The sequence below is a fragment of the Mesitornis unicolor genome, unplaced genomic scaffold, assembly GCF_000695765.1.
Source record: "Mesitornis unicolor isolate BGI_N332 unplaced genomic scaffold, ASM69576v1 scaffold5796, whole genome shotgun sequence".
In the NCBI taxonomy this organism is placed as follows: Eukaryota; Metazoa; Chordata; class Aves; order Mesitornithiformes; family Mesitornithidae; genus Mesitornis; species Mesitornis unicolor.
The window spans coordinates 21,407-44,536 of NW_010188787.1; the positions used below are offsets into that span (position 1 = coordinate 21,407).

At 39.2% G+C, this 23,130-nt stretch overlaps 1 protein-coding gene across 1 annotated transcript in view; it reads left to right on the top strand.

The window, feature by feature from the left end:
- FAT4 (FAT atypical cadherin 4) overlaps positions 1 to 22,903 on the top strand; it is a gene marked incomplete at its 5' end in the record, with an annotated part of 40,477 nt that extends 17,574 nt beyond the window's left edge. The window contains 8 exons of the mRNA XM_010185829.1: positions 2,629 to 2,733; positions 3,501 to 3,808; positions 7,599 to 7,684; positions 9,088 to 9,267; positions 10,139 to 10,263; positions 11,398 to 11,615; positions 16,537 to 16,801; positions 21,027 to 22,903. Coding sequence (XP_010184131.1) covers positions 2,629 to 2,733; positions 3,501 to 3,808; positions 7,599 to 7,684; positions 9,088 to 9,267; positions 10,139 to 10,263; positions 11,398 to 11,615; positions 16,537 to 16,801; positions 21,027 to 22,903 — 3,164 coding nt within the window. The remainder of the gene's footprint in view (positions 1 to 2,628; positions 2,734 to 3,500; positions 3,809 to 7,598; positions 7,685 to 9,087; positions 9,268 to 10,138; positions 10,264 to 11,397; positions 11,616 to 16,536; positions 16,802 to 21,026) is intronic.
- Positions 22,904 to 23,130: the final 227 nt, after the last annotated feature.

A 23,130-nucleotide genomic window follows, 5' to 3' on the forward strand; every position in this document is an offset into this window, starting at 1 on the left:
AACTGTCTTCAGAAGAAGCTGATGTACAGTAATTGGTAGGTAAGGTTGCCTGGAGGGATACGCATAGGAGATGAAATTCAGGAGAGTTGGAATTCTGTAGAGGAAAGAAGTATAACTGAATATTATTTTAAAGCAAAAAAAAGATTAATCTCTTAAGAGTTTTGGGTGGTCATATCAGGTTTTATTTTTAATGAAAGTTACATACCAAACAGAAATGTTTCTGTTCTTTTGGTAGTTACATGACGTTATATTATACTGTTTACCCACTTATTTCTTTATTTGACGATTTCTAGTTTATAACTCTTATAATCTGTTTTCCAGGTTTTTCTAATGATCTTGCTTTATCAAAGTCAGTTATTGTAAATCCTTATACAGAATGACCATAGCGATGAACTGGGAATAATATTCCCAAGTTATACTTCTGTCCTGCTGGTATCTGGCTGATGGACTCTTGCTTTCTAGGATAAGCATTCTTAACATGCATTTAAAGAGGAAAAGTAAGCTTCAGAGACATCTTCTGTTGAAACATTATTCCATTTTCCCAGGTCTTTAGCACTTCAGTGAATGAATGGTAAAGAATAGCCAAAATTTCGTTTTCATTTTAAATAAATATTGGTTTTAATAGCTCTGATGAATTGTTCAATCAGAGTATTCATCTTCTCCTGTGCCAAAACAGTTGGAATAAATGCAAACACACTTTTATTAGTTTCATGAATTATTCAAACAATTGTTAAATATGAAGAAGATGTTGTTATTCACTGGTTAAAATATGTTCAGCTAAAATAAACACCCATATTCTGTGCTGACTCAGCAAATATGGCAGCCTTAATGTTAGCTGAGAACAAGACGATTGTTTAGTTAGTTTGAATTGAAAAAAACTGAGTAAGCCTTACTGGCTACACTTGGTTTTTTTGAAAGCTAAAAAACATCATTGAACTAATTGAAGCACCTCTGCCTCACTCTTGCTAGGTGTTCTCCTTGTAAGTGTAAGATCTGTACTATGTAGCATAATTTTAAAATAAAGAAAACAAGAAAATGTAACATAAAAAGTTAGCTTGTCCTTCAGTCATGCCCAGTAGGGAATAAAATACAAATAAATATCCCTGAAGCATAATTAGTTTCAGACTCTGGAAATGTTTCCTGGATTTATGGTGAATCTGCAAGTTACGTATTCACCACAGGAATCCTCCAGCACTCCATTCCCATCCCGCTTGCAGTCGCACATGGAGGGTTGCTGCTCACACAGAACTGTCTGCAAACCTCTTTAGGTTAAACAGAAAAGTAGAGAGGGGAAAAAGAGGAAAAAAGAGGTTTTCTAATTAGGAGACTGAAGTAGGGAAATTCTGAAAATGCTAGCAGAGTTAAAATAGCACATTCCTGATCTACAGGTTTAGGAACCAGCAGTCCTTAAGGACTGCCTATTGTGTATTGCCGTCATATGGCATGTAAGAGTTATAAGATATATGTGACATATAAGAGTAGACGTCCTCTAGGCAAGCTCATGTTGTACTCTTAACTTAAATGTATATTATATTTTTATGGTATAAGGAATGAAATAATTCATTATCAGTGCAATGAGAAGTGTAAGGCAGTCGTAGCCTTTGCTAAGTATGTGTATATTTCCTGGTCTAGATGAAATTCAGGGAGAGGCCTGAAAAAGCTGATTGATTTTGCCAATTTTTGCAGAGAAACATGTGGGACAAACATGACAATACTTCCAAGCTTTTGCTGAGCAGGCAGCAAAGGCTAGCACTGCTGGCAGAAGGAAGGCAAGTACTAAGAGTGGAAGTGTTGCTAAACTGATAAAGCAATGAAAAGCTTAAAAGTGAAGGTACTTCTGTAGCTAATGTTTCCATACAAAGAAAATCTTAGTTTTGTACAAAGGATCTCCTTGTTATTATTCAGCATCTGTTAAAATCTTCATTTTTGCTCTTGGTTCCCTTCCTTGTTGAAATGAATTATGTGATTTCAGTTTATTCTCTGGTGAATAATATTTACGACATTTGACAATGTGTGCTTAAAAAAGGACTGTATTCAGGGTAACTTATTTTAGCTCTGGTCCCTTTTAGGAAGGAGGTTGTAATTGATGAAGAAAAGCAAGAAAAATCGTATAATGTACAATAGCAGCTTGTGTATTCATGCTGTATTCATGCAGGGTCTAGCAAGGGCTGTCTGTATCTATAGTCTCCTTCACACTAATGATTACACTTAATTTAATAGGAAATTATTTTTTTTTTAGTTCAGCATCTCCTTTCATTTTATGATGTCTCTTTTGCAGACACCAGTTAAGAAAAAAAAAAGAAAAAGAACCCCAATACAAAACAAAAAAAATCCCAAACAGTAACAACACCTATATGAGATAATTACAAGACACTTGAAAAGCAAAGTTCATTTCTCTGGGCTGTGTAATGGGCCCATGTCAGGGCTGGTAGTAGCCCAGCATCATGTCTGTGTTTCCTCCCTCCCTCACAGAGCTGCAGCAGGTCCCTGGCACTCTCCCTCCTTTCCATGTGCTGCTGAGCCATGCCTTCAGCATAGGTCTGTAAGGTTGTTGCCTAAAAACCAGCCTGACTTTCCTATTGATCTGAGTACTCTGACCTGGAAATTGCTTTTATTCCCTAATCACAGGGAAAGCGTGTGATTCCACTGTCAACCACTGTGAGTGCAACCCCTGTTTCAATGGTGGATCCTGCCAAAGCGGGGTGGAGGGGTATTACTGCCACTGCCCCTTTGGTGAGTACGCTGCTCCTCCTCTCTTCCTGATCTGCCCTTAGTTTGTGGAACAAACCCAATAAAGACATAAAATAACACAGATATTTTAAGGTATCATGATCCAAGATTGGTTCTGAATGTATATAAATCTATATTGTTCATATAGAAAAGCATGAAAATAAATGTGACAGATTAATAAAAAAAAGAGAAACCTGAGAAGAATCTACAATGTTTTAAGGCTGCTGAAAACCCTTGCACAAAAGTGTGGTTCTCAATACACATTTGAAAATACCTATGAATACAGTTTTCTACTAACATGTGAATTAATTTTATTCTATTTCCTTTTTTTTACATTTCCTCAGAGTTTATTCTTTTCCTGTATATAGTCCATTGTAAATGTAACTAATATTCATAAGTTAAGTGAGTTTTTTCTCATTGTCACTGCAGTAAAAAAAAGGGAAATTATATTACAAAGACCTGAAAATAAATATGTAGAATGCACCAAAACATTCAGCTGTCAAACTTCCTTATTTTTGTTTTCCAAAGAATCCATAGAGCTCAGTGATATGTACCTTGTTTGTCAATAGATGTAACTGTCATTTGTAACTCAATTTTTAAGTTTAAATATGTATACTTCAACATCCACCTGTTCAAGTTGCATATTTTTAATCCTACTTTAAAGGTTTCTTGAATAGCCTATGTATCATAGCTGTGTCCAGAGCACATCAATACTTGGTTTCTAGGAGGGAAAAGCTATCTGATACCAGATTTTACTTTTCATTTCACAGGTGTTTTTGGGAATCATTGTGAACTGAACAGTTATGGATTTGAAGAGTTGTCATATATGGAGTTTCCCAGCATGGATCCAAACAATAATTACATCTATATAAAGTTTGCCACTATAAAAAACAATGCCTTACTGTTATATAACTACGATAACCAAACCGGAGAGCGGGCAGAATTTCTAGCCCTGGAAATAGCAGAAGAGAGGCTGCGGTTCTCCTACAATCTCGGCAGTGGCACATACAAGCTTACCACAGCTAAGAAGGTGTCTGATGGACAGTTTCACACAGTCATTGCCCGGAGGGCTGGAATGGTAAGAAATACTAAAATGAGAATTTAAGACAAGTTCAGCTGTCACTTTGGCTTCCACATGAACTCAGAGGAACGTAACATTAGTAAGGTTGCATTTACTAGCAGAACCTCCAACTTTGGAAAAAACCTCCCTCTTTTCTGTCTTACTTCAACTGACTCAAAGACCTATAATGGCTTGTTTAGTATGATGAGGATAAAGAATAAATTAAAAAAACATGTGCAATGCCCTATACTCTAAATGTGAAAAATGAGAACCAGGAATAATTAATGAAATAAATTACTACACGTGAGGCTAATTAACTGATGCAGATTACAGGGATGATTATCAGGGAAGGCTAATTAACTATAGTAACTGCAAAAAGCCTCAAAATATTTTTTTCTCAACATTTGGAAAAGAGAAGTGGACGCAATTAACCTTCCAGGTGTCTCTGACCTCCTTAAACTAGTTTAGAGATTTTACCAATCTCATCAGAGTGGAAGCCTGTTTTTCCTCTGTAGCATACATGTGAAAATTTCACACGTGCTACATTGAGAGGGTTTTTGAAGGGGAAGGAGGAGAGTTACTTTTCTTTTGTCCCCCAGAAAGCATCTAAAGGGAGAAATTCTGCCAAAAACTGAACTGGGACAACTAATTGCCATATGCCTGGTACTCTGACCCTTCTCCTGTTTTAGTTTTTTTCCCAATAAATGTTTTCTATTTCTCCTCTCCCATTTTTTAATAATATTTCCAAAGCAGAACATAGACCAAATGTTCTCAGAATTCAAGCCAAGCTTTTTGACTGCACAACGTTTGAGTTAGAAATGAAACCCAATCTATTTGCCAACCATTATCAGTAACTATTGCCCAACAGCTCTCTTCTTGGGCAGAAATGACCGGCATACATGGAGTCCCATATTCATCCCATGTTTAAAATTAAAGTCATATAAGAAGAATATATGGTTGGGGCTCCACATTTTGTGTTGTATTTTTCAAGCTAGAAGTGCTGTAGGAATTAAAAGAATAAACTCTTCTACACAGTGTGGCTCCCTCTGAGTCCTTTTAGAGATTTCCTATCACAAACTGCTGCAGAAGTCAGTGCTGTCGAGATACAGCCCTTTTATAGTGTTAAGCTGCTCTGTTTGGAGCACCCTGCTGAAGAGCTTCAGGTCTGGGGTGATATGTCCACAGGCACAAATGTCCCACGAGCAGCGTGGTCTGGGGTTTTGTATAGGAGGAGGTTGTCTCCTGACCTTCCTAAATAGTGGGGTTTTTTCTTCTCTCTCAGAGTCTTGAGCCTGAAAACAAATTTCAGTTGCATAGTGCAAGATCTGATTTCTCCATTTTTTGAAAGGGGATAGTTTAGTTTTCAGCTAGATTTGCAAATCAAATTTGTGTATGTTTGTAGGAGTTCTGTATCCAAACAAGATGAAGGATAATTGTGAGTAATGATTTTGTTTCAATGTACCTTAATATCAGATACTTAATAATTTGCATTACGGCTTCCAAATGGTGAAGCCCAAAGGTGCACCTAAATCTCGAAAGGCACCAGGTTCTCATTTTAGCAGCTAAATTAGTGTGATATTTCTATCAATAAGACTGAAATGGATAAGTATAGGAGCACGCCTTAAAAACTGCAAGAAATAAATCAAATACACAAGAAAAAAAATAGAGCAGGAAAATGTTTTACTTGTAGATATGCAAGAGGGCTAGACTATAGAAGAAGAGATAGCATAAGAAAGAATGTTTACAGAAAATTTCAGTTATGAATGCTTCAAACTTTTAAGACAACGTATACTTTTGTGTGGTTTTTTTTTGTTTAAACCTCCTCAGTAGTGTCAGCTGTTTACAAACACAGTATGTGAAAAGAATTTCCTTTGTCTTACATATTTCTGCCATAGAAAAAATGTCTCCCAGGTGTCCAAAACTATAAACTAGCCCCCCTTCAGGATTCCAAATCTGTCGTTTCCTACAGCACAGTGGGATTTTATCGGAAACTGGTAAAATCATTAAGTTGTCAGTCCTGAGCTATTGCAGAGTGACAGGATAGAAAGTCTCATAATGCGGCAAGGTAACCATAGAGTAATGCTTAAGTAACAAGCAGGAACGTTTGACTAACGTTAGAAAATAAATTGTATGAACTCTGGTCCAAGTAAAATATATTCTCAAATATCTAGCCCTTCAGCTGGGGTTGTAGCTTGGCTTTCACAGCACTTAGCGATTTAAGTTAGGGAGAGTACACTGATTGAGCTAAGAACAAAAAACTCATTTCATTTTTTGTTGTTGATATTCTGAAGGAAAATACATAGGCGTGTGATGGCATACAGACCAGTCAGCTTATTATTCTTTCTATGAATTGCTTCATTTATACGGGGCATTTAATCTGCTTTGGAACTGCAGACTGATGTTTCTCGGGAAAAGCAGTTTGTTCATTGTGTATGGAAAGAAATTCAAGATAAGCTTTCATTACAAATAGCAAATTGAACAATTTAAGTATACTGTAGGACATTATTTGGGACTGAGAGCTATGAATTCATTTAGTCAATACAATGCATCAGCTTGCAGTATGTATTTGGAAATAGCATGGACAATCTATGGAGATTTAAACAAGACCTTGTTAGTGAACTTAGTTGCAGGCAGGAAAAGAAGCCATTGCACGGTAATGACGTACTGATGGCTATTGCTGTCTGCTTAGCTCCTGTAGAGTAATGCAAATCAAAATATAAACCAAGGCATCTTTAAAAGTGACATTTGATTTAAATTTGCCATAAAACTGTACCACACATCTGGTTGAAACATGAGAAGTTGATATGTACAATTTGGAGATTATGTTTATTTTTCTGAGAATTTGTTTTAAGGAATAACTATCCTTCAGGGTTGTTGTTTTTTTTCCCCAGTGCATCTGTTATTAATAAATCACTGGGGAGAAAATTCTTTGCTAAATAAGGAATAAAATAAAAGCTCCTTTTTAAATCAGAAATAATTCTGTCATTGTTTTAGTCAGAGCTTTGATTAGACTTACGGAGATTACAAATAAAATGCCATGATTTGCTTTAGTGTAAATGACTGAGATGGGTAATGAGGCAACCCCATTGTTGGGGGATAGTTGGCATGGAGCTAATGAAGAGGAAGAACTGCTCTATGTGCTCGTGATGCCTGGCATTTCTCTGAACATCAGCTTGGTCTCAGTGTAGGTATCCACACGTTTTCCCATTATCAACATGAGGCACATGTCCCTCATGTCATATCGGCCTCAGGATTACCTTAATCAGGTCCAGTTGGGTATTATTTGAGTATTATTGAGTGGTCCACTTGGTTATTTCTAACTAGCAGTATCTGTGTTTGTAGTCCCAGCTTTTTCTCACTTTTTCTCAGGTTCAAACAGTATGTTTAATGTCTTGGTCAGGCCACTGAAGGAATGCCCTTTGTGTTTAGAGGGAGCAGCTATCTCTTCAGAGGAAGAGTAGGATATGGTATGAGCCAAAATAACTGCAGTTTCAAAAAGTAAAGCAAACAAACACTGAAGAAACCCTACCCAAATCTGAAAACTTTGTGTTTAACTAATTCCCTGTACAAAGCAGTCAATTAGCTCACTCTCTGTTAGTATGTACATCTTGGTATTCACTGTGTTGATGCAGAACATAGTTGATCAGTGGCTCTGAAGCACCCTGTGTTACCAAGTGCCATAGTAATATACAAGTGCTTCACTCTAGCCAAGTCCTAGATACAATATATTTAATCATATGTATGTAATGTGGTTGGGAATATTACAGCCTTGTAATATTCAGCATATTTTTGTGTGTGGCTTTTGCAGGCAGCTTCACTGACAGTGGATTCTTGCTCTGAGGATCAGGAGCCAGGCTACTGCACTGTTAGCAATGTCGCTGTTTCTACTGACTGGTAAATAATTCTTCATTTTGTGGGGAGGTTGTTTGCTGTAAAATATAAAGTAAAATGAAAAAGAAATCATCCTCAAAAGCCAGATAAATTTGGAATAATGATTACATGCCCTTAGCCCAGCCTCAAGCAAGGGATAGATATGTTAGCTGCACTCCTTTAGAGGCATGCGAGGGCAAGGCTCTGACATATCATTTCCTCCCATCTTTGCAAAAGCAAATTAAATTTTCTATGTGTACTGCTACTTGATAACTCAGGCTACATTTCTTCGTGAATTTTATTCATGACAAGGAATATATTCATAAATCTCCAATTCTGGACTCCATCTCTCTCCCCAGCCTCTGGTGGCACATAAGAAATGTATGACCATGGGTAGTCTGCACCATGGTATAAACGGGGATATCATAATCATAATCTAGAAAGAGTTAACAGATCAGAATATCAGATGCTCATAATTACTAGCAACTTGTAAATCTTAGTAAAACACAAATGTATTTGTTATAATCAATTGGCTCTTAAATATACTGTACTACTCTTTGACAGTTCGAAGCTCCACAATATTTAGTGCAGCAAATCTTTAGTAAAGCCTCCTCCACTTTTACCTTTTGAATCTTATCTGTCTTGCCAAAAACAAGGTCAGACTCAAAATGCTGTTACTCTAGTAGCACCTATATTTCACTCCAGTGTGCAGCTTTGGGCTTTGATTTTGGGTATTTATTTATTTAGTTAGAATACACCTGTCATTTCTCATGAAGGTGTAAGAAATAACATCACTTGATTACTGCTTTCTTTAAAAAAAAAAGAGTAATTACTCTGACATTGTTTTCAGTAATTTCCAGATGCCATCTTTTACTGTTTTCGTTTCTTAAACATTGGCCAGTACAGAGAAGAAACCTTATTTCATGTGCTTACTATAACTAACTTAGAAGCCTTTCTGTCACATCTTTAGATCCTCTTTGGCGATAACAATAACTTTAATCCCAGCCACTTTTGCTAATTTCTTACAATAATTACAATCCTATTACCTGTCACACATGGTTTCCTCACTAGCAAAGCTGTTATGTCTTTGTAAAATAATGAATCCATTCTCCAGCTACTTAAATATCATCTACAAGTTAAACCATAATTGAGCAGAAAACGTTATTCATGTTGATTTTAAGCATGCTGCTCAGTCAAGTGTATAGAAATGTTGACTTGCAATAACTGAGTGTGAGTTTAAGAGTCATACCTATTATAGCGGTTAGTTCAAGCACTACTGGTCTCTCTGTCTCCCCTTCTGAATGTAAAATATGAATTTTGGAAGAGGAATTTTAGCCGCAGACTGTAGCTGGTGGTTGCAGACCCTGTGTTGCTATTGCTATCTTAATGTCTGATACTGATAAATTATTTTTCTGACTCCTTTATAGGACTCTCGATGTACAACCAAATCGAGTTACTGTTGGTGGCATCAGGTCTGTAGAGCCCATCCTTCAAAGGAGAGGACAGGTGGAAAGCCATGATTTTGTGGGCTGTATAATGGAGTTTGCAGTCAACGGACGTCCCCTGGAGCCCAGCCAGGCTTTGGCAGCTCAAGGAATCTTGGATCAGTACGTCTGCTATATATGGTATCATATGGACCACATTTACAGTAAAGGAAGCTGTTGTGAAATTCACAGACGCTACTCCATTCAGATACCATCAGATATTCCTTGTAAAAAAGTGACTGTAGAATTTATTGTAAAGTGTGAAAAATTTAGGAAGAAACTGAATTTGAATGAAAGGTTCATGAAAGATTACAGAGGCTTCAAAAAAGCAACATCATTACATTTTTATTGCCAATTATTAATATTGCTTTGCAGGCTGAAAGAGAGTAGCCCTGTTAATGGGTTTCTTTATAAATTCCACCTGGGTTTGACTGTACTCATACGGTTTGCTAAACCTCTGCTCCCTCTTACTTCTTTTTAATCCACAATGTCTGTTCCATCACTTTTCCTCTCAAGTATCACTGAATTTCCCTCATATCCTCCGAGTGGTCTTTCAGAAATGATGGACTGAGTCAGTTGTTTTTTCCATCGCATTATTTGAAGTCACAGTTGTAATAATAATGTCAGTCTTAAGCCCAAACTTGTTAGCTTACCCTTCCCCTTTCTTCCCCTATGTTTGCGCTTTACTTTGTGATATGAAGTCTTCAGAGGTCTGTAGCGTAAAAAGCACCTTTAAAGAGTTTCTTCTTCTCTGAGGAGCAGTTACTAGGAGTTTCACTGTCTCTGAATTCCTTTCTCTTCTGTAAGACTGTTATAACTTGACATTGAAAACTGGGATCTGTTCAGAAACATGAGCTGGTTTGGAAAAAAGTCTCTTTTGCATCTCTGGGGGGAAGAAAGGGAATATCATTCAAACACATGATGCTTCCTAGCACACTAGCTCCACTTATTGATACATAAGTTCTTCAATACCTACTTTTCTGCTTTGTTTCAGATGTCCCAGACTAGAAGGTGCTTGCACAACCAGCCCCTGCCAACATGGTGGCACCTGTGTTGATCAGTGGTCATGGCAGCAGTGTCACTGCAAAGATGGACTGACAGGAAAGCACTGTGAAAAATGTATGGAAAAGGTTTTACTGTCTTTCTCTTTAATGTACACCTAGCTTTGGTTTAACCACATGCCATTAAGAGTTTCTTTCCAGGGACATGGGATAATTAATTTTATAAAATAATGAAAAAGCAGTGTGCTGGCCTCTTTAAATAATTATGCAGGAAAAGTCCACAATGGACTGTTGTCCTTTCATGATCTAAAAATAGCAACAAGTTATATATAATGTTTTTGGATCTGTATATCACATTTCAGGTAACTTGCACTCATTTAAAACTACTGCTTCCCAAGAATGTGTAATCAGTAACCAAAATAAAGCTATCCCAAAAGAGGGATTTGTCTGGTATGGGGAGGTAAGAGGGTAAGGGAAAACCCTTCCCTTCACGTAAACATTGTGTGCATGTGCTTATGGCTTCTCTGAACTGTGTAGGCCCTTTAATCAAATGACGATCAGATGATATGCTTGAAAATATGGTGAATATAAATGAAAGCAAGCCATTTACACTCCAAGCTTATTAACTCACATATGGATGTCTCTGTAAATCAATACAGGGTTGTCTAGGAGAGCAAAGTGATTTATTTTCATGTAGTTGTAGTATAATGGCTCAGCTTTGTTGTCTTACATGTCCCATTATTGTTTAGCTGATTTATATGCTTTTATTGCACCAGTTTACTAAAGAATTTAGCCATAATTTTAATAGCATTTGGTAGTCAATGCTCTGCCATTTTTTGTTCTTTTTGTTATGCCATAACAAATAGAAAGTCATTATCTCTGCCCTGAAGAGCTTAGAGTTCAATATATCATGAAGCCCTGCTTGCAGTAATGGAAACAGTAACATGCCTGGGAAGGAATTACAGTTCTGAGAGCCAATTTTTTTCCCCTACTCCCTCACTTATTCCCTAGTGAGTTTTAATTTACTATTGACTGATAGCAGCAGTAAATTACGAGCACACTCCCACTCTCAAACACACATTCTGGTTGAAGCCAAAGAGCAGAGGAGGTGAAATTGCCATTCACTCCTGCTCTTCCCCCTGACCTGCTCTGAACTTGATCTCAGCTCTGAAAGAAAATGGTGATTATTAGGCAGATGATCGCTATAGCTGTAACGAGCTGCATACTCAGTACTTCCCAATCCATGTCGCAGATATTACTGCTGACACTGCCTTGTCGCTAGAAGGCAAAGGACGACTTGACTATCACATGAGCCCAAACAAGAAGCGTGAATACATGATGAGACACGGCACTCGAAACGCTGGCCCGGGACCCCCGAACGTGGACCGCCTGGAAGTGAAGTTCAGGACAAGAAGCGAGAGCGGCATTTTAGTTCACGTCCAGGAAAGCAGCAACTTCACCACTGTGAAGGTAAGATTACAGCTAATGCTGAGTTTGATTTGATTGGACTGCCTCATGCACAGTGATCAGAATCACATTTTTCCATTACTCGTGATGTTTCCTTTATAAAATATTAGGTCTTTAACTGAGGCTAGGCACTGCTCCAGTATCATTCATCTTCTCAATTCCCTTGCTATTTGCCAAGGTATCAGAAGATCTCAATGGTTTTGTATCTAATCAGTTTTGTCTAGACTCCAAATAGTGACTGTTTTAAGGCCAGAGGAACAGTACTCATTGCCATATTTGTTATCATCATTAAGTTACACTCTGCAGAACAAATCTTTTCATTATTGGCCTTTTGTCTACTGATTTTTCAGGACTCAAACCCAGGCCATCCTTAAGCTAGCAAGCAATTGCCAAGAAGTTTTCAGTAATTCCTACTAGAGTGGCTCATGCTTATCAAATCAGGAAGTGAGGGATAACTTGAATTCATGAGGTTACCCATGGAGCAATGTCAATATCAAATTATTTTATGATACATAGCTTAATTAATGCTTCAAATGCCACACAGTTTAGCTTTTTTTTTCCTGAAGAGTTTATTGCTGCAGCAGTTACCTTTCTCAAGAGAAAGCGATGGTTCAGTTCCTGGCTATGACTCAGTCCATTTACTCGTAACTCTAAATGAGTACAACAGTGATGTTGGCAAGCTCCTTTATTGAGTTGGTGTAAACTCCAAGTTTCCTTGACTGCTGTGAGGCCTTCCAAGTTTTTTCCCTGACTTTTAAAGAAACTCATACAGAAATTCACTTTCTAAGCTCCAGCCCCATAGATATCCTCCACCTGCCTGGTTCCTGTGCTGGTCAGAGGTACAGAGCTTTCCTGACACACCGGCTGCTTTTAAGAAGCAAGTCTGTGTCACTTCCCTGGCATACGATTTTACCACATCATTTGATAGGAAGTTTCTGCCTCAGTCATACTAACAGATAAGATCTCATTATTTTGAGTTCTGGAGATCAAAACAAATACTACTTTTTTTCTCCCTACTAGAATTTGCTAGGTCAGCTCTACAAGAATTATTAAAAAAGAAAGAAGAGAGTTGGCTTTCCTGGTGTGTTTATGCAAACATTCCTATTATTGTTAATATTGGTGAAGTTATACAAGCAAGCAGAGAGTGTCAAGTCCCAGACCCAGCTGTGTAAGGATGAAGAACAGAGGTTTGCCGAGTAATAGATGCAGCAGTTTAAGGAAGGAGAGGTAGCATCACTGTACCAATTATTGCCAAAAAGTTTCTCAATGATGCTAGTTAATAAAAATGTAGTAATTTAACTGTAGTTAGCACAGTACAGCTCCTGCAGTGCTGCTTATCCCTGGAGTAGGGATCACGACAAGCACTTTCCACGGTGGTGGCCCAAGGTCTCAGTGAAGCCAACCCATATGCAGCTCTCAAATCAGTCCACCCCCAGTGCAGAAGATGAGTTTAGGGACTTCTGCTTACAACTCTCTTGTCTGTCTTCAAAAAAGACCATTTTATCACTTGATTTTTGAGTCTTTTAATAAGCTTGTTATCCAAAGTATAAGTGCTCAGAGAAAAACTGCATGTGTTTTTAATATTAAACTGTGCTAGAGAAAAGTCCTGTAGTTGCCTCCATGCCTTCACATTTTTCCTCTTGTAGTTAACTGGGTTTGGTGTAGCCAGGATTGGGGTAAAATTAGAGAAATGGTAATAAATCAGACCCACTGACATTGTGAGCAGCTGATTCACTAAATTATGGATGTAACCTCCTGGTAGAGAACTCCAAGAAAGGCTTTTAGGCCCCTAAAGGGCTCCTTAATCCAGGAAAGATAAAAACACCTAGCAGATTAAATTAAACAATTGTGACATTCAGGTGGAAAATGCTCCCACCCCTCCCCTCCCCCCAAAAAAGGAAGAGTATAGGGGATTCCTTATTCTTTGTCACAGTTTATTTTCCTACAAATAATACATGCTACAACTAATTCAGTTAGAAGTAGTGAGATAAATACAGCAGGTTAAAGGTGAAATTGCCTGTCTTGTTTTGTCTGAAAATCTCATCTGAAATCAGATTAGATTAGCAAAACTGTAGCTCGAAGATCTATGAATTGTACAGGCAGAGATTGTGGATTACGTGTTACCCATATAAGCTAACATATGTATATATGTGAGGGTGGTGAGACACTAGAACAGGTTGCCCAGAGAAGTTGTGGATGCACGTCATTGGAAGTGTTCAAAGTCAGGTTGGATGGGGCTTTGAGCAACCCAATCTAGTGAAAGATGTCCCTGCCCATTGCAGGAGGTTGGACTGTATGATCTTTAAAGGTCCTTTTCAACCCAAACCATTCTGAGATTTTATGCACGTATAAAATTGCAGGAATAAATCAGAACATAACTCATTTAAATGATATCTTATCCAGTGGGCTATAAATCTGCAAAAGCTAGTGCTCAGATTTAAGACAAGTAAAAAGCAATTTGTTCAGTAAAGGAGACTGAGAATACTAGTAAAGTTGAATCATCCTTGTAGTTAGGAATATGTTTGCTTTAGTTGTTCATTCTTTTCATTATATCCTACTTGACAGTTGCTTTGCCATTTAAATAAAACCCAGAAATGGGTGTTGCTCAATACTGTCAGCATCAGCATTTGTTTCAAATTTAGAAATATGTTGTGCTTCAAGGAACCAAGAAGAGCATTCCTTATTTTTTCCTGGTTGAAGAAGTCATGGACCAGCCTTGTCTCTGGAAATTTTGTGTTTTAAAATGCCACTAGTTTATTATTTGTAAGTCTGTTAGCATTAGCCACATGCAATTTGAAAGAAACAGAAATAGAAACAGAATAGAAATAAGAGTCATAAATCAGCAAGGAAAATATCAGTTGCTGACAAGTAAGTAATTCTACAATTTTTCTCTAATGTGGAATTAGAAGTTACAGTTCTGGGTTTAGTCTTCCCATAAGCTTAGAGGATATTCATAGAATCATAGAATCATTTGGTTGGAAAGGACCTTTAACATCATTGATCCAGCCATAGCCTGCCCACTACTAAACCATATCTCTAAGCACCTCATCTACCCGTCTTTTAAATAACCCCGGGGATGGTGACTCGACCACTTCCCTGGGCAGCCCATTCCAATACCTGATAACCCTTTCAGTGAATACATTTTTCCTAATATCCCAGCTAAACTGTAACTTCAGGACATTTCCTCTCATCTTCTTGTTTGTTACTTGGGAAAAGAAATAGGGTATATTCCTTTTTGTTTACATAAAAACCAAAATACAATGCAATATATTCATAGACGATAAAAGAGAAAATAACAAACCAATTATAGGATACAGTCATAAATATATGTATATCTTTTAATAAATACTTTTTATTGTGGCAAATGGTGTTTAATATGTTGTAATAGTCTGTGTGACTGCATTTCCACCTGTGGGATTTTCTTAGTGCTGTGTGATAGTTTAGATGTATGCCACCTGTGTTTGCCAGTAACAAAAGCATCGTATCTTTGAGGGGCAGATTTATCAAACAATACATTTTCAAATAGTCCAAATTCTGGCATTTATAAATGAAGTGTGTGCACATATTAACCATTCTGTTTCTTGATCCAAATGGAATATATGCTAGATACATTCAGTTCAGGCTGCTGCCAAGACATGAGCGTGGTCTTACAGCCATATGAAAGCTGGTTTGTATGAACAAAGTCCTCAGCTTGCATCACTAAAGAAGTAAATCCAGTGCATTTAACAGTTTCTGGAAAGGAGAACAGCATTCTTGTAGCTGGTGTGTCACCTCACAGTTCTTCCCAGGAAAACGTTATTTTTCCTGGAACAAAGCATGTGAGGCTTAGAGAGCTTTCAACAAACCTGGGGCTGCAACCTTTCCTGGACCATGCATGTGCACGTTCTGCACATTCGTGTCACAGATCATGGGCTGACCAAGCTGCAGCAAGGAACACAGGAGGGAAAACAGTCATCTTATTTAATGCGTGTGACCTAACATGCAGAGGAGCTTGGAGGGAAATTTGCAACAAGTTGCAGAGCTGCCCTATATGAACTGTACACAAGTCTGTACAGCCTTTAGGAGGTCAGCTGATGTACCCAACTCCCATGCAAAATCTGAGAAGCTGGTGGGTTTGTGTGGTGGTGGTGTTTTTAACTCCTATGTCTTAAACGCAGAATTTGCACTGATCTCATTTTGAGGTCATTTAATATTAAGCTAATAATAGGTTTTAAATCCTGTATCTCGTGATTCAGTAGAATTGTGAGATGTCATTTTTAGAGGAAAAGCCAACAAATTTTTCATGGAATTTAATAGCACATTTTTTTTCCTAACAGCTCACCAGTTTAAAAGCAGTTTGGTCAAGTAAGCACCATTTGAAAAATAAATAATACACTTTGCACCTCTTCAGAAAGGTTTCTAAAGATACAGATATTTTTCTGCAAAATGCAAATTAGCTGCAAAACCAGATATGAAATTGGAGTCTTGCTCAAATTCTGCCATGCATTATATATTCCTCCTGTGTCATAATGAGAACTAGATGTAAGTTTTTGGGCAAGGACAACATCTGCTTACTCTGCAAAGCATCTTCCACATGTGCATTGAAGAAGGAGAAGGAATTATTCTTTTATTGGTTAAAATGCTTTGTCCTGCACGTGCTCTATTGCTGGCCTCTCAATAGGTTCTCCTCTTATGAGATTAGCCAGGGAATGAGTGGGTGGCAGTTCTAAGTTTTCTACTGATGCAGTGATGTACTTAATTGTGGCCAAATTTTAGTACTAAATAATGCATTTTTAGTACAAAACAATTATTTGACAAAAACCACACTCAGTCTTTCTATTACAACCAAAGCTGTACTGAATAGGTATTACATTGGGTTTGTGTATATAGGAGTGGTTATGTGTCTGTAATTTTAAAATTATGCATTTTCCTTTTTTCTTATTAGCTAAAAGGTGGGAAAGTGCATTACGTTTCTGATGCTGGAATTGCTGGAAAAGTGGAAAGAAATATCCCAGAAGTGTATGCTGCGGATGGTCAGTGGCATTCAGTACTCATTGAGAAGAACGGGTCAGCTGCCACTATCCTGACAGTTGACAAGACTCATAGCCGAGATATTCTCCATGCCACACAAGACTTTGGTGGACTAAACGTTCTTACAATTTCTTTGGGAGGAATCCCATCAAGCCAACCTTTCAAGAGCACAGCTGCAGGTAATTTTTGTTAGGATTTTTTAATATAATGCACATACGCACACTTGAACAGACAAGTGGTCTCTTATTTGCTTAGAGGTTGCAGAATGTACTATAATTCTTTATCAGTAAGTAATACACTTCTGTATGTTGCCAGAAAAACTGCAATTTGAATGAGTAAGGTTTGCAAACTTTGTTCCTTTAATATACATTGCAGCCTTGTTCTTTCCAAAAGCAGGCACTCCATCTGCAGGACTTTTTTGAGGCAGGCTGTGAGTTTGCTTGCTTGTCTGTAGATCAGTTGTTATAATTTAGTTATTCTAATGGAGAAGAAAGGATCTATTCCTTAGCTGGGTCAGAATCTGGAAAATCATGGCAAGTGTTTTACTCAGGCGAAAATGCTAAATGAGAATTTTGTCTCTGTAGGGGTTTGGTAAGTACTGCAGGATTTAGCCTGTTATTAATATGATTAAAATATTTTCTGAAAGTCCAACTTCCTCCTGCTTTATCCTGCTGTCAAATGAAGAATAGGATTTATTTCTGAGCAACAGAAACCAAGGACAATAAAGAACCACCCTCTGACTAACATCTAGCTGTTAAGAAGTAAATCAGTCTATCGTAAGAGTTACATCAGCTGTCTTAGACCCTGGCAAAAGAAGTAGATAACATATATTTGATATCATCCCCCAAGTGATAAGTAAAGATGGAAGTGATTTTTAGCTACAAACTGTGAGATATTCCAGACAATGCGGGCATAGTGTTCACAGGGTTTTTAGGTTGAAAAATCTTTCAGACTTCAGGAAACGTGACCAGATTAAGTATCTTTGAGTGGTGCAAATTCACGCTTTGCATTTGTGTATTGTGAATTTGTATGAAATGCGTTAAAAAATCATATGAATGCTATGCTAACCCTTGCCCTTTTTACATGTATGTTTTATGAGCAGCTTATGCATGGAAAATCACAGGCTTTTAGGAAAGCTGGAACAAAGAAAATTGAGGACACTAACATCTCACCACTGCCTGATGCTGTGGCAGACAAATTAGAAATGCCTGGCTTCCATTAGGAGTACACAATCCAAAATCTCTTATTCATATGATTTTATTTTATTTTAATATTGGATTACATTGTGTACAACATACCAAGGATTTACAAGGGGGAGGTATAAAACTCTGCATGAACTCAGAGAATGGAAAAATATCTGCAGTACTGTTAAAGGCAGACAAGAAAATACATGGGTGATAATTCCAGGACTGTGAAGCTGGTATATCCAATAATGTTTTCAACCCTGGGTAAACCTGACAAGATCCCAATTGCTGTTTATCACATCACTGCTGCAAGGGGCCACCAAGCACGCAGCAAGGTAATCATCCATTTTGCTTAGGCTCCCACCTGAACCTAAATCCTCAATTTCCTTTTTATTTGGGAATGTAAAAACAGGAGAAAATGAAATATAGCTTTTTCAGAATGGAAACAATACAGAAATAGCATGCTTGCAAGACTCAGAAGGCTCTTTCACATCCTTTTGCACCACCTGACTTACATCTCTCAGAGAAACGTATTTGATGTTCATACCCACTCGTATTTCATTTCTGACATCAGAGGGTGTTCAGATTTTAAATCAACATCCTTTGAAGATTACAAATCTGTAATACCACCTCATACAACTTGAGTATATTTGCTATTTCATGACAGAGTCAATATTCATGACATCACTCTCTGTGCTAGCTATTTTTACAGAGGTTTCCACCATTATTCATGAAGTTACCATTCATAGTGGCTGTTTTTCCATTCCAGCAATATGTTTGCAAAAATGAAACTTTCTCCGACATTAGTAATGCATGGAAAATGTGTTCCTGTTTATCGTTTCACCCAAGTGCGATGCTTCAGGATTGAGTATTGGCCCTTTTCTCATTGTTGATTATTTTTATTGTAAAAGAGCTGATAAATTTGATCCTGAATAATATCTTCTTGTAAACCTGGCACTGTGCATGGCATCCCAAGGCAACCCCTCAGAAGTTAAGGAGAAAGAAACACGTTTCTTGCAGCAGCCACACATGTGGTAACCAACAGCATGACTTACAAACACATCTGTGCGTCCCATTTTGTAACAGCTCTGAGCAGAGGTCAGCATAAGGTTGCTCCATCCTAAAAGCCTTGCAGAAAGGATTAAGTCTCAGGAACACAGTGAATTATTAAGCTGGCAAAAGGCTGGATTTTCCTGTGAACCCACACACAACCACACAATAGCCGAGGATAATCCATCTCCCTGGGCACTCTCAGCACTGAAACCTTGCGACATCGGTGACAGGGTAGTGCTACAACCAAGCTATGGGAAATGTGGAAAAAAGGCCACTTGAGATTCAGAGTCATAGAAGTATTGCCATGAGCACCGCGTTTTAGGGGACAGTAAAACGAGAGGCTTAGCTGATGCACGGCAGACAACTTCAGCTCAGAAAAGGGGAAACTGGAAAGCACACAAGCAAAGGGGAATTTAAGCTAATGTTTTCTGCTAGCACAGCCAAGCCAGCTGTGAATAGGTTTCTCTACATGTGGATGATAAGAAGTTCTAGAAATGTGAGGAAATTGCAAAAAAAACCCACTTTATATCTATTGAATGAAGTAGTTAGAGGGAATATTTGTTCAAATTCTTTTAAAAGACATTAGATATTACTAGAATAGATGTTTCTCTGTAGTAACCATTTGAATTCTTGGCTTACTGAACATTGAAGCCTTCCATTTAGCTTCAATGAAATGGATCTATAAATTGGAAAAATTGAGTCAGTTTAACAATATATTTTGAAAATACAATGTTTCTGCGAATTCCAACCATTCCTCCTTTATTGCTATTTTGGCAAAATACTTTTGTTTCAAGGGGAAGCTCTATTTCTCCCTCCTTTCAAGGGGAAGCTTTATTTTATTTTAATAAACAACTGAGAATATAACCTTAAGACTTCCTTTGATGAGTCTGTCTGTAATCATAAAAGTATCCACGTGCATTGCAAACCTCAGATATAATCTGCTCAACAAATGATAGACTTGAGTCTATGTGTAAGCAACCTGTTTTTACCCAAAATACATTTTTTCATTTCAATTGAAATGATGTTTTTTCCTCTATTTTAACTTTATTCCCAGTTTCCAAGCCTGAAGCATATATTTCCTAATCAGACAATAATTCCTTCTCCTGTGCAGCCTATAACATTCTTAAAAGCAGGATCAAAATGTTAAATTATATTTAGGCTTCTGCTTGTAATTGCCTGTTTTTTCAGATTTAATGAAAGCAATAGGAGTGCAAAATGTCTTACAGGGTTTCCAGAAAAACATGCTATGTTCATTTCGGCATCTTAATTGCACGTTTTGTTACATTTTATTTACTCAAATAAGAATATTTTTGTTGCTTTGAAATCTTAGTGTTGAAATTAAAAACCATGGTCTCTTTCTGAATTCTTATTTAGCAGACTTAAAAGAACCAAATACTTTTTGCAAGATATATTGTTATCATTTATGTAAATGTCATGCATATATCTTCAGAGAAATTACTTAATTACTTTTGTATCTTTAATCTCCCATTTCTACACACAGCTTAGATGTGAAAATAATTTTAAAAGTTATGTCAGAAGCTCCAGGCACAAGTAGCTTTACTTAATCTTGTTCTGCTTAAAAGTAAATTTCAGTTCCTATCTAATATGAACCCCCAAAATTATTGAAGGTTTATGAACAAAATATTCATTTCAATGTAGGACGATACACTTTACAGAAGCAGCAAATGTTCCTTACACCTAAGCCTAAGTAATTCAGCACAGATTGTCAGCTACTGAAACATCTATGAATGGACCATACTTCTAGCAAAATAGTTGGTTACTCAAATACTATACCATTATGGTCAATATCACTGATATTTTTACATTAATCACAATGCAAGGTAAAAACATGGGGAAGCAACCATAAACTTAGTACACACAAGATGCAGTCTTGAAAATATGGAGGCTTCATGTGTGTACCTAACAGCAAGATTTACCCCATGTGCTGCTTAAACCCACATCAAAAAATAAGGCTGGCACCTGCATTGTGGCACTGGGTTTTCTACTTTGTTTCTTCCATGTTTGTGTTTCCTCTTTCATTTCAGGGGGTAATAAATCTGCTATACGAAAAGTTTCCCCTTTAGCATCACCTTCAGCCTGTTTCTGGCATCTTGACAGTGTGTCCTCAGTATTCAGGTCCCAATGTGACTGTTGCTTTTTCTCCTAGGCTTCGATGGCTGCATTTCCTACATCAAGTATGGTGGGGAGAACCTTCCCTTCACTGGCAAGCACAGCCTCGCCATTGTCTCCAAAACAGACTCCTCGGTGAAGATCGGTTGCCGCGGCCCCAACGTCTGTGCCAGCAATCCCTGTTGGGGTGAGCTGATGTGCATCAACCAGTGGTACGCCTACCAGTGCGTACCACCGGGCGCCTGCGCCTCCAGCCCCTGCCAAAATGGGGGCAGCTGTGAGCCTGTGGCGCTCACCGGCTTCACCTGCAGCTGCCCTGAGGCGTACGCAGGACGGATGTGCGAGGTGGTGGTGGCATGCCTGGGGGTCTCGTGCGCCCCGAGCCATGAGTGCAGAGCGGGGCTCAATGGCGGCCACATCTGCCTCCCGTCCCCGCGCCCTGCTGAGCTGTCTCTGCCCCTCTGGGCCGTGCCGGCTATCGTAGGCAGCTGCGCCACAGTGCTGGCACTGCTGGTCCTCAGCCTCATCCTTTGTAACCAGTGCCGAGGAAAGAAGTCAAAAGCCCCAAAAGAGGAAAAGAAAACAAAGGAGAAGAAGAAAAAAGGGAGCGAGAATGTGGCATTTGATGACCCTGACAACATCCCACCCTATGGCGATGACATGACTGTCAGGAAGCAGCCCGAAGGGAACCCGAAGCCTGATATCATTGAAAGAGAAAACCCGTATCTCATTTATGATGAAACTGACATCCCTCACACCACTGAGACGATCCCCAGTGCCCCACTGGCTTCCCCTGAGCCTGAGATCGAGCACTACGACATTGACAACGCCAGCAGCATCGCCCCCTCAGACGCTGACATCATCCAGCACTACAAGCAGTTTCGGAGCCACACACCTAAGTTCTCCATCCAGAGGCACAGCCCGCTGGGTTTTGCACGGCAGTCCCCCATGCCCCTGGGAGCCAGCAGCTTGACCTACCAGCCTGCCTACGGGCAGGGCTTGAGGACAACGTCTTTAAGCCACTCAGCGTGCCCTACTCCTAACCCCCTGTCTCGGCATAGCCCTGCACCGTTCTCCAAATCGTCAACTTTCTACAGGCATAGCCCAGCAAGGGAGCTGCACCTCGCCATAAGGGAAGGAAGCCCACTGGAGATGCACAATGATGTGTGCCAGCCTGGCATTTTTAACTATGCCACTCGACTGGGGAGGAGAAGTAAGAGTCCACAGACCATGGCAAGCCACGGTTCTCGACCAGGAAGCCGTCTGAAGCAGCCCATTGGGCAGATCCCTCTGGATACTGCTCCCCCGGTGGGGCTATCCATCGAAGAGGTGGAGAGACTGAACACCCCTCGCCCCAGAAACCCCAGCATCTGCAGCGCCGACCACGGCCGGTCCTCTTCTGAGGAGGACTGTAGAAGGCCTCTGTCCCGGACGAGGAACCCAGCTGATGGTATTCCTGCACCTGAGTCCTCCTCTGACAGCGACTCCCATGAGTCCTTCACCTGCTCAGAGATGGAGTATGACAGGGATAAGCCCATAGCATACACCTCCAGGATGCCCAAGTTATCCCAGGTCAATGAGTCCGATGCGGATGATGAGGACAACTATGGCTCCAGGCTGAAGCCCCGGCGGTACCCTGGCCGCCGAGGTGAGGGGGGTCCAGTGGGGGCACAAGCGACCACCCCCAGCACAGGGGAGGGCTCCTTGTCCGTGAAGCTGGGGCAGCAAGCGGGGAGCTTCAACTGGGACAACCTCTTGAACTGGGGCCCAGGTTTTGGGCATTATGTGGATGTTTTCAAAGATTTGGCATCACTTCCTGAAAAAACAGCAGCAGCAGCAGCAGCAAGTGAAGACAGCAAAGGTGGTACAACGAAGCCTGTTTGCAAGGATGGGGAGGCAGAACAGTATGTATAGGCTCTATCTCCTGATACAGCCACAGTGCACGGGGACTGGTCAAACCATTGTGTGGTTGTAGAAAAGCAAAGGTCAGCGTTTGAACCACAGGCCAGTTTGGGTGAAGGAGACTTTAAAAATAATAACCATTATGCTGCTGAAAGAGACTTAAAACATTTTTAATTTAATTATGCTTGGATGAATTTATTTCTCCTGCATGCATTGTATTTGAAAACAAGATATTCGGC